Genomic DNA, 12434 nt, shown 5'->3' on the forward strand with positions numbered 1-12434 from the left:
GCTGTTTTGTTGTTTTATTTTTTAGTGAACCTTGGAGGATGTTTTTAAACTACATACATTTGTAACTTTGATAGAAGTAAAGAACTTCATATCACTGTCATTAAGTGGTCAGCATCGCTTGTATAATGCACAGCCCTCGCTTACGGGGACTTCCGCTGGCGGTCCAGTGGCTAAGGTCCCAGTGCAGGGACCCTGGGCTTCGTCCCTGGTCAGGGAACTAGATCCCACACGCTGCGACTGAGAGTTCACATGCCACAGCTAAAGACCTCACGTGCTGCAGCAAAGACTGAGGATCACACGCGTGGTGCCTGCGTCAGTCACTCAGTCGTGTCTGACTCTTTGCAACCCCATGGACTGTAGCCCACCAGGACCTTCTGCCCAAGGAATTCCTCAGGCAAGAGTACTGGAGTGGGTTTACCATTTTCCTCCTCCAGGGAATCTTCCTTTCCTCCCCAGGGATTGAACCGATGGCTCCTATGTCTCCTGCATTGCAGGCAGATTCTTTACTTGCTGAGCCTTCAGGGAAGCCTCTGATTAAGACATGGTGCAACCAAATAAATAAATATCTGTTAACATCATCTTATGCAATTAGGTAGCAAGTGTCAGAGTTTTATTTAATAAAGTAGGGTATAAGCTGAACAATGAAAGAGCTGATTTAAAAGTATTTAGGATTATTGATTTTTTTGGCGGGGGGAGAACAACATGCTTGTAGAAAATCGTCCTTACATATAAGACAAAATTCTACAAATCAGTAGAACCTTTAGCAAACCAGCAAAAAGCAAAAACAAAACTCACATTTGGTTATTTGTCTACAAGTTAACCTTCATCTTCATAGAGCTATAATCAGTTGTGGATGGTTCAGTTCAGTTCAGCTGCTCAGTCGTGTCCAACTCTTTGTGACCCCATGGACTGCAGCACGCCAGGCCTCCCTGTCCATCACCAACTCCCAGAGTTTACTCAAACTCATGTCCATTGAGTCGGTGATGCCATCCAACCATCTCATCCTCTGTCATTCTGTTCTCCTCCTGCCTTCAGTCTTTTCCAGCATCAGAGTCTTTTCAAATGAATCAGTTCTTGGCATCAGGTGGCCAAAGTACTGGAGTTTCAGCTTCAGCATCAGTCCTTCCAAAGACTATTCAGGACTGATTTCCTTTCGGATTGACTGGACTCTGAAGAGTCTTCTCTAACATCATAGTTCAAAAGCATCAATTCTTCAGCTCTCAGCTTTCATTATAGTCCAACTCTCACATCCATACATGACTACTGGAAAAACCAGAGCTTTGACTAGATGGACCTTTGTTGACAAAGTAATGTCTCTGCTTTTTAATATGCTGTCTAGGTTGATCATAGCTTTTCTTCCAAGGAGCAAGCGTCTTTTAATTTCATGGCTGCAGTCACCATCTGCAGTGCTTTTGGAGTCCCCAAAAATAAAGTCTGTCGCTGTTTCCACTGTTTCCCCATCTATTTTCCATGAAGTCATGGGACCGGATGCCATGATGTGGATGGTAATCAAACAAAATTACATTTCCTGAGAATGTTAAGAGGACCACTCCCCTCTTTTCCAATATGAGCTTGTCAGAAATGTTCTATTTAGAAAACATGCATCCTCATTTTGCTTTATTTCCAGCTTTTGGATCTTTTTCCTAGACACTTGCCATAAATAAGCTTTAACTTTAAAAATAACCACAATAAACATAAAAGAATATTACTAAGTTCTAACTAGATGCTGCCGTGTGCTGTCTGCTCTTCCCTCTTTGTTAAAAAAGGAATCTTGCATGAACTAGAGGGGTGCTAAAGGCATATTAGCACTAAAGAAAGACTTTTCTACTTGGTGTTGTCAAAACAGTTAAAGAAAAATTTGAAAGAAGAGGACACCTTTCACACAATTGTATTCAAAGTTAGGAAATGCTGTGTCTGTGTATTACTGCTTAAAATGGTCTCATATATGGTATGCTGTATCACAATTCTGGAAGCACTGTGGGAAAGCAATAGTTTTGAACCTCATTCCACAGAGTCTTGGGCTGACATCAGGGCTTGGATGAGCCAGGAAGGCAGGGGCTGCTCCTCCACCCCCATTTGAACTCTCCTTTCATTATGTTATATAGTAGGTTTAAGCATAAGATTTCATTTAAAGAAAGGACGCCAACTTCCTTCCAGATCTCACAGCTTATGATTATTAAAAGAGAAAAAAAGTCACTACAATTTGCAGTGTGTTTAGGTTGGAAGGAGTAATTTCTTTGCCAGGGCCATAATAGGAAGACTGAGTTTGTCATTTCAATTACAAGCCACCGTTTAGTTCGCGCCTGTAAGACATGTTCCTAGAAGTTCCCTCCCTTGCCTGGCAGCGGAGCAATTAACGGCGGGTGATTTGTGGCTGCATTTTTACTGCTTAGCGCAGGTTTATCATCTTGAACGTTTTCCATTTGCATGTATGCTCTGCATTCTTCGGGTGACATTTCGACATCATTCAGAGTTTAGATTGGGTATTGCCTTGCACTGCACTTTCTGCTACGTGATGGGACTCTGTAAGCGGGCCAGAATGCTGGTGCAGACCTAGGGGAGCAGGAGTTGCAGCCGCCACTCACTGAAGGCTTGCTGCGTGTTGGCCCGTAGTCCTTTTCCTGCCGGACTTTATATTTTAAAACAGGACTTTGAGGTTTCTATTGTTTGTCACATCTTATAACTAAAAAAACGGAAATGCAGAGAGGAAAGGTAATTTACCCAAGGTCTCCTGGCTCAAATAAGCAGAACTGAGATTCACACCCAAATCTGTCTGCTCCCAAAGCACTCTGCTTTGGGAGGTTTCAGAGTGAAATGAATTGAATTTGACAGTTTTCCACTTTTAAATACCAAACTTCCTGAGCGGTCTAATTGATGCTCTTTGGACTAAGAAAAATGGCTTATTAAAAGAAGCAGGGGGCAGGGGGGCAAGAGAAAAGGGTTTTATTATCTGTATTGTTAAAGGAAGAGATGTAATCCTAGAAAAAAATAACATCAAATGGAAACTATCATATAACTTTGCAGTGGGCTTAAGTTGATGAAATGGCAAAGGAATACAGAGAAGATAATGGAGTAATGAAAAAAAAGCACTGAACGTTTCTTTAAAGGGAAAGAAAAGATTAGAAGTCACCGAGGGCAGTTGGAAACTGGCTCAACTGAAGGAAGAGTCTGTCCATTTTGATGTATGGAAGAGGCTAACGAGGTTTCAAAGTAACAACCAGCAATCTGGGTCCATGTTCCAGCCAGTCTGGGTGAGACTGGATGACAAGAAGGCTCTGCAGCCAAACTTCTGGGTGTGAATCCTGTTTCCTTGACTTTCTAGCTGGGTGTCTCTGTACAAATTACTTGACCTCTCTGGCTTCAGTTTCCTTATCTGAACGATGGAGATATCACCCATCTTGTGAGAGGAACTAAAGCGTTTAGCAATGTGCCAGGATTTAGTAAGCTATAAGCATCACGCTCACATGGTGCAAGAAATAGGAGATTGTAAACCAGTAAAAAGGCTTGAAGAAACAAAGGGGAAGGAAATCAGGAGAGGCGTTCACCTGTAGCCAAGAAGTTAAAGGGAGATGTTCTCTTGCCCACTGCTGAGCATCAGGAGGAAAACGTAAGGTGTGGGGAAAGGCGGGATAGCGGGGGAGCTCAAGCCCAGCAAAAGACTGAGGCCTGGCTGAACCTAATGGAGTCTGAGAATTGTTTCTGTAAAATGCGTGCTCTGATGGCAGCTCTGGTGGCGGAGGTTCTTGAAGTGAGCTCCACGGGGCTGGGGAATCGGCGATTAGCCAGCATGTAGAAGTGAGTGTAGGGCAGAAAGAGAAAGCAAGCTCTGAGTTATTCATCTTTGGGTGCCAAGAGTCACTGAAGGCGCATTGGGAGGGGAGGACAGTTTGTAATAAGCACTTCTTGTTTTCTCATTCTCTCTTTTGCAACTGTGAACCTATTTTCCATTCATTTGTTGCATTAAGAGATACACCATAGTTACGCTGGATGCAGCAAAGATACATAAGGTGCTTTATGAATGAGTGAATGGTCATCTGCTTTTCCAGCCACCATTCTTTATCACTTTCTCTATGTCCGGCTGTTGTCAGGTCCTGGAGTCACAGGATGTTCCCAAGTCCAAGCCTTCATTTCTAGCGCCTCGCTACCTTGTGTCATGGTTCCTAGCCATCAGAATATCCCACATGCCATTCAGAAGTCACTGCTGTCCGGGGCTTATCTCAGGCCTGCAGGTCTCCCTGCAGTGGAATCAGGCAAGCTACCTTTTCCAGAATTGGCAGTTCCACTTTCACGTTCACATCAACCATGAGAGACTGGTTAGAAAACCTTTCACGGCTCATAAATAAGGATCGTGAAGCTCAGAAAGGTTAAGATGGTGAGTGAGGTCACACAGCAGGTGAGGGCAAAGTTGGAACTCAGGTCCAGAGCTACTGTGTTTCCAATTGCACAGCCTTTCCACTTGGCCACGACTAAGTACACATGAACGAAACGCTGTGTCTTAAGTCTGTGCTGGTAAAGGGACCCGAGGACATAGGCAGACATACACAAAACACTTCCCTGCCACAACAAATGCTCAAAAACCACCACCAAGTCCTACCCGAGGTTCAGAGACTTGTATTTAAAGTGGCAGAACCCTGTGAATGTTACAACCTGCCTCATTGTTGACTTCCTTCCTCCAAAGTGGATAAAGCACTTTCAACTGCACAAGCTCTCCCATAGTTATGGTTTTCATTACCTAACCCCAGTCCCAGCTACAGAAACACTGCCTTCTTTTATTTGTCTCTCCAGCCTAGACTCCAGCCTAGAGGTAACAGTGGCTGCCTGCTATTGCTAATCCCTAAGTTACCTTCTTTGGTGTCTCAGCTTTTTCATCACCTGTATAACCAGTTTCCTGCATTAAATTCCCTCTTATTCCAGGTTAGATCCTGTTACACGGATGAAGAAACCAAGGTTCAGAGAAGTTAGGTAACTCACCCAATATAATATAATAATTCTCGATATATTTAGTATTCTGAACCATAAATTTCGGACTCCAGAGTTTCAGTTCTTAATTACTGACTTATGTTTAAGGTGGTTAGTGAAGTTCCTGGTGCCCCAAGCAGGTGGTGATGCCAAGGAAGTTTGATGGCGATGATGGTGCTGCTGGTAGTGCTGGTGGTGGGCGTGGTGATCACCATGCTTTACCGCAGTTGTGTGTCCTTTGGAAGAGGTGTGCAGACATTGTACAGTGTCCTGGTTGTCACACAGATGTCTCTGTGTTATAGGCCTTCACCTACCACCACATCCAAGAAATCATGGTCCAGCTGCTTCGCACGGTGAACCGGACAGTCATCACAATGGGGCGGGATCATGTTCTGATTGTAAGTAGATCTTTTCCGCTTGTCAAACATTCCAAACTGTTTGGGGTCAAGGGATGAATTTTCTGGAACATCGGTTGCATCAAACACCCAGCAACAATTGTTGCTTTGTTTTGGATTATAAAGGTCAGATTTTCGCTATGTGGGTCTGGAGAACATGAGAGTTAACTCAAGTTGCTAAGATAAACTTGGGCTTAGGGTTTGTCCACCAAGATGAATGTAGAAGGTAAGTGGAGCCTTTCTCAGTCTCAACCTCCTCATCTATAAATGGTGGAATGTTCTGTCGCCAGAGAGAAGATTGTGTAAGTAAGGCGTGTCCAACTGTGCCACGCCTTTGCTCAGTCTCACCAGTGGTCTCCCACCTCACTCGGAGTGAGAACTTGAAATTGCTAGAACTTGAAATGCCCTCTCCCCCTTGGTGGCTCTCTTATGTGTTTCTCCCACACATGAAACATTATTCCATCTGCTCTTCCCTCTGCCTGGCCTCTCTTCCCTGCTTATACCCTGACGCTAATCAAATCTTGGCTTAGGTGCCACCTTATCGGAGAGACTTCCCTGCCTGACTGCTCTGTCCACAGTATCCAGCACTTGTCCACCTGCTTTCCGTCTCTACACCCTACTCCTGCATGTTTAGTTCAGTTCAGTTCAGTCGCCTCCAACTCTGCGACCCCATGGACTGCAGCACAGCAGACTTCCCTGTCCGTCACCAACTCCCAGAGCTCACTCAAACTCATGTCCATCAAGTCGGTGATACCATCCAACCATCTCATCCTCTGTCATCCCCTTCTCCTCCTGCCTTCAATCTTTCCCAGCATCAGAGTCTTTTCCAATGAGTCCATTCTTCACGTCAGGTGGCCAAAGTATTGGAGTTTCAGCTTCAGTGTCAGTCCTTCCAATGAATATTCAGGACTGGTTTCCTCTAGGATTGACTGGTTTGATCTCCTTGCAGTCCAAGGGACTCTTGTAGTACTCATCACCATATAAGTGATATATATCTGTATATATCTATGTGCGTGTGTGTGTGTGTGTATATATATGCATATATATATACATTCTTCTTTTCTTTGCTTATTGGCTGGCCCTCCTTGTAATAATATGAGCTGAAGAATGAAAAGATCTTTGTCTGTTTTGTTCATTTGTGCCTAGAATATAGTAGGTACTTGATAAATACTTGTTGAGTGAATGAATGAGTGAAGGAAGAAATGAAATGTACCAGGCAGGAACTCTAAAGATTAATGGAGACAAGTACTACTAAGATTTGATTGATTGAAACTATGTGGGATTAGCTATACAGCTGCCAGAACTCCCAACTTCTTGAGAGAAGCTGAAAATTCCCATACTTTATGTGAAATTTCCTGATGTTTAAGTGTTGGCAGCTGCTTAAAAATATTTATAAACATTTTATGATCCCCAAACATCTGGATTCGGCTTTCAGAAAGCCAGTTTGAGATCTCTACTTTAAAACAGTACGATATGAGCCAGGTTTGGGGATGTTGACTATCAATAACTGTAGTCCTGCTTCATGGATACAGGACATGCGGTGCTGAGGGTTTATTCTAACAGTAGCTGGGCAAGTATTTGATCCCTGCCTCGAAGCAGCTGAGTGTAACAGTCTTCTTTCTCCCCATTCAGTCTTGTCCACTCATGTGGGTGCTTGGTTCCTTACGGCACAGTATGTACATTTAAGAGAGTGGTGACATCCAGGGAGGGCACCAGCAACGCCCAGGTACTCCTGCCTTCTGAAGCAGCCAGCCATGTGCCTCATCCTCTGTCATTTGTCCGTCCTTCCACCTTTAAAGCATCACCATTATTTTTTATTCAGTTACAAGTTTCCACATCTGTGGTTCCCGTAATGCACCTTAGGTAAGCATTTTATGACCTCCCGAATCTTTATTCCTTCTCTCTGGAGCCAGACCTAAAGAGGATCATCGGTCTATTTGACTCATCCCATATATAGCAGGCTCTTAAGTCTGTATCTTTTTAGAGCAGTGAGTCTTTGAAACAGTGCCTGGGTCATAGAAAGCACCAAGTAGCTGGTGTCTGTTATTATTTTGCTTTCTCTTTGGTACAGTGTGTCTCTCTGTCCCTTCACATTAGCAACATAGTCAGGCGAGCCGAGTCTGGCCCTGTTTCATGCTGAGACCTTTATTTGGTGCCGTGCCCCGGCTGCTTGCCCTTCCGATGCACGATGCTCACTGCTCACTGCTGGCCTGTTAATGTTTGCCAGGACACTCCCCTACTCCAGAATGTTCAGTGGCTCCCTACTGTCTACCTACAAATTAATACCTACAAATTAAGGTATGAATGCACTAGTCTGGCCATTCTCAGCTTCTGTGATCTGGCCATAACCAAAATTTTCAGCCTTTTCATCTGCTTTTATCCATCCACAGTATCTAGCCAAAATGGATATCGGTATATTGCCCCAGCTGCAGCCTGGCGTGCTGTAGTCCTTGGGGTCACAAAGAGTCAGACACGACTGAGCAACTGAACTGAACTGAACTGATATTGCCCAAATGTGCCTGGCATTTGTTCACTTTCATGCTGCTTTCGTTGTCTGGAATTTCTTTGTGTGTTATCTTAATCTGTTGAAATCCTGCCTAGTCTTTTAGGTCCAGCACAAACAGACTCCCCTGTAAAGCTGCCCAAACCTCATCAACCTGGTTGAGGTCTCCCGATTCTTCTAAATCACACAGCTCTCTCATCTTTCTTTTTTTAACAGCTTCGTTAAGATATAATTTATTTACCTTTAAATTTAACCATAATAAATATTCAGTTTGATGAGCTTTGATAATGCATACAGTTGTGCAACCATAACCATAATTTAGTTTAAAATACTTTTTCACCCCCAAAAGTTCTGTTTGCAGTGACTCTCCAGCCCACCCCTACCGCTTTACCCCTACCCTAGCTGGGTCAGCAACCACTAATCTATTTTCTGTCTCTATAGATTTGCCTTTTCTCACATACATATGTATCAAATCATACAGTTGGAGGCCCTTTGTATCTGGCTTTTGTTTTTGAATAGGTTTTTTGAAGTTTGTCCATATTTTAGGGTATTTCAGTATGAAATTCCTTTTAATTGCTAAAAGGTATTACACTGTATGAATATATTGCATTTTGTTTATTCTTTTTCAGTTGATAGATATTGAATTGTTTATGATTTTTGGCTATTGTGAATAATGTTGCTGTGAACATTTACATGTAAATGTTGTGTGACCAAACTCTAGTTTCTCTTGGGTAGAAATGTAGAAGTGGAATTGCTGGGGCCCATGGGAAGTGTATGTCTAACTTTATAAAAAACGGCCGAGTTCTTTTCCCTAATGTTTTTGCCATTTTACGTTCCCGTCAGCAGTGTGTGGGTGTTCTGTGTCTGCCTACATCCTCACCAACACTTGATACTGTCGGTCCTTCAGGTTTTAACAGTTCTGGTGGCACCTCACTGCGGTTTTCACTTGTTTATCTGACGCCTGTTGGCACCGAGCATCTTTTCCTTTGCCTGCTTTGCTTTGTTTCTAAGTCATTTTCATCTGTGAGGTTGGCATCTGTAGTTCTTCTCTTGCACCGTAAGACCTGAGACTTGGACCTGTCTGTCAAATGGGGGTAATAACAGGCCTTGTTCACTGAGTTGCTGTGACAGTTAAACGCAGGAGCACATGAGAAGCGCTGGCGCAGGTGTTTCTTCTACATGGTATTCATTGGTTTATCCACTCAGTGTTTCCTGAGAGCCTCTTATACACTCAGCACAAAGGCTCAGAAATGAGTCTGGGCCTGCAGAACCGTGACCTCCAAGGCGATGCCTCTCAAGTACCTCACACTCCCTGTATCCCAAACCCAGCTCGTCACGAACCCCCTGGAGTCTCCTGCACACTCCCAGCATTCACCATCTCAGCTTATGGAACTGACCTCCTAGAACTGAGGTGCTGCCCTTGACCCCTCCCTCTCACCGCTGCCGCTTCTAGCCACTCACCAAGTCCTGCTGTTTTCAGCACCTCTGACCTGGTGCCTCCCCACCCGACTCCCCACTTGGCTCCCAGCACCCCTGGTGACACACTCAGTCATCAGGCTTGCTATACTTAGTCATTTACGAGGGGGTTTTCTGACTTCTGTGCTCATGACCCCTGTATTCCATGGGCCGCCGTGAGGACAGGGACCACATTTAACTCATCCTTTTACCCTTCTCACCTAGCAGGGTACCTGGTTTACTGTGGGTGCTCAGTGAACATCTGTTGAGCAGAGGAATGAGGGAAATACTCCCTGAAAGTGCGGTGCTGTACTGTGCCTTCGTATTTTTACATGTGCTCTGCTCTCAATTTAGATAGCCTTTCCTTTTCCAGGGAACACTTTTTCTGAGTACCGGGAACCCACATTTCAGGAAGTGTGGGCAGAGTGTAAAGAATTGCCTGTTCCGACTTGCCCTGCCCTGCCCAGGCCTGATGCTGGGCTTCCCTGGTGGCTCAGTTGGTGGAAGAGTCTGCCTGCAGTCCGGGTGTGATCCCTGGCTTGGGAAGATCCCCTGGAGAAGTGAAAGGCTACCCACTCCAGGATTCTGGCCTGGAGAATTCCATGGACAAAGAGCCCATGCAAAGAGTTGGACATGACTGAGAGGCCTTCCCTTCGCTCCACTCCAGCCTGATGCTAGGAGCCTTGCAGAAGTTCTGAGCTGCAAGCGGTGTCGTTAGTCTCCGTGACTCTTGGGTTTGCTGCTGTGATTACAGTGCTGAGAGTGCTGAGCAGGGGGTCCTAGAGGCGTGTAGCAAGCACACCTCAGTAGAAACAGGGCCGTGCCTAAACTTGTTGTTGTTCTTTAGCTGCTAAGTCCTGTCTGACTCTTTTGCAGCCCCATGGATTGTAGCCCAGTAGGCTCTTCTGTCCATGGAATTTCCCAGGCAAGAATACTGGAGTGGATTGCCATATCCTTCTTCAGGAGCCTGAACTAGAAGGAAGAAATAAAACAGGTCTTTCCTAAGATTTTGCTTCATTTTCATAAAATGGGCCTTTCCAGCAATTCTTAGAACTATCTCATCCAAATTAAAGAAAATTATGTTGGAAAGTAATTACTCAGAGGTCAGGGGTCTCTGTATTAGCACTGAAGGCCCCAATTTAAATTCAAATTGAAATTTGACAAGGAGACGAGATTTCCATTCCAACCATCACTTTAAATTTTCCAGATATGAATTTTATTGGCTAGTTTCCATTACTTGGGAATATTAAACAATCAATATTTATGACGAAACCCAGGAGCATCTACTTCTGAAGTCCCGAGGCCTCAGTGGGGTGTAGGCTGAGCTGCTCTTTTGTCACTATGTGGGATTAAATGATGACTTTTTTCCTTATTTGTAGGAGTAGAAACGTTGCAATAAAAGGTGATAGCTATTAAAATTACAGAAACCCTAGCTAGGATGGATTGATTCTTGTGTGCAGCACACTGTAATTATCATTTGCTGGAAATAGCCATTCCTGATTTTTCTCTGTAGACCATCTGCCTGAACAATGAAATGTTGATGGTAACAAATGAGCAAAAGGAAAGTTTTACAAAAAGAAAAACAAACTTTTACATGACTGCTTCTCTCTCTTCTTCTCTTTGCCAGAGTCTAATCTGTCAGATAAATGTTTATTTACTTAAATGACCAAAGATTTTGACTTTGATGCTGAGAAAGTCACCATGGTTTGGTAGAAAGGACCTTTTGGATAAGGGAGAGTAGGAGACAGTTTCCACACTGTAGACCTTGCACAATGAACTGTATTATTTTTTGAGATCTTTTTCATATATCTAAGTTTCCTAATTTGGCCAATGCCCATACTCTTTCTCTCTTTCCCTGCCTTCTGAGGCCCTGAGTCAGGGACAGAAAATAGATTTCACTTTATGTGCCAGCTCTGGTGGGTTGGCAATGGCTGCCTGTTGTACTGTGTTGAAAAAAATTCTAGGCTACATCTTGGCTCAGTGGGAAGAAGTGCTGAATTGATTTGTGATGTCTGTTATAAGCATAAGATTAGAGAACAGCAATGTATACAAGATTCTTGCAAATATTATGTATTGACTGAAGTAATTGCTGTTTTCTGGCTTAGTCCAAAAGCTCCTTTACAACCAATATTCCCTTTCACATATTCTTAGCTCCTTAAGAAGTTGTTGTGTAAGAGCAAACACGCAATGGAAAAAGCCAGTAGTCTAAAAGCCTGCATTTTCACAAGGGAATGGTTTCTATGCGCTAAAGTCATATTTTACCCACTGTAAGATGCACCATGATTTTATGATCTCATTAGAACGAGATCTTGCTACCAATTAAACTGCAGCAAGGTGGTTTATTATTGCACTGATTGTAATCTCCAGAGATTGCTAAAATATAAGAAAGTTTAACTGAAAATCCCTATTGTGCGATGGAGTTCATTTTTGAGGCTCACAGGTAAGTGTCATCCTCTCCCATTGGTCAGGAGAATAGACTGACTGAGCTTCCAAAGATGGAAGCATCATAGTTAAAAGTCACATGGCTAGTAGCAGGATGGGATGTGAACCAAGGGACCTCTGACATCAGACCGTGTGTACCTTGTGTTGTCCCCCAGGTCTCAAAGTGTGGGGGAAAATGTCCAAGTTGACCTGTACAGGTGAGGGGGCCTCAGGGAACCCCTCTCTGGCTGATGAGTCCTGCTGCCGTCTGCTCTAGAAGAGGCTGTGCCCAGCCTCTGGCCTCCCACCGCGGAGGCTGGACAATCCCACAGGGAGAATCAGGAATCCTGAGCACCACCAGAAGTTCTTGGAAGGGAAATTATCTGGTAATTTTGTTGAAATTAAGATCTGGCTTTATTTTAGGTAGTTAAAATAAGCCTCTTGGTGATATATTTTGGGCCTAATTACCCCAGTTTTCGCAGAGGAGTCTACTGAGTGATTAAATGCAGGTAAATGCAGTTGAGATGAGGCTAGCTCCAGAATTTCAGAGCAGTTTATTCAAAAAGGAAAAAAAAAAAAGTGGAAAACATCCTTCAAAAAGCACCTGAGTCATCAGAGAGCCAGGATTTCAAAGCTCTGACTTTGCTTTCCAAATGACAAATGGCCCACCTGCTTGATTACTCTCTGCCACCTGTGAGCCC

At 43.9% G+C, this 12434-nt stretch overlaps 1 protein-coding gene across 1 annotated transcript in view; it reads left to right on the forward strand.

Moving 5' to 3' along the window:
- DOCK2 (dedicator of cytokinesis 2) overlaps positions 1–12434 on the forward strand; it is a 444911-nt gene that overhangs the window by 181143 nt on the left and 251334 nt on the right. Inside the window, exon 26 of the mRNA XM_068990795.1 lies at positions 5262–5357. Within this exon, the coding sequence (XP_068846896.1) occupies positions 5262–5357 (96 nt within the window). The remainder of the gene's footprint in view (positions 1–5261; positions 5358–12434) is intronic.

This window comes from Capricornis sumatraensis, chromosome 18 (assembly GCF_032405125.1).
Source record: "Capricornis sumatraensis isolate serow.1 chromosome 18, serow.2, whole genome shotgun sequence".
In the NCBI taxonomy this organism is placed as follows: Eukaryota; Metazoa; Chordata; class Mammalia; order Artiodactyla; family Bovidae; genus Capricornis; species Capricornis sumatraensis.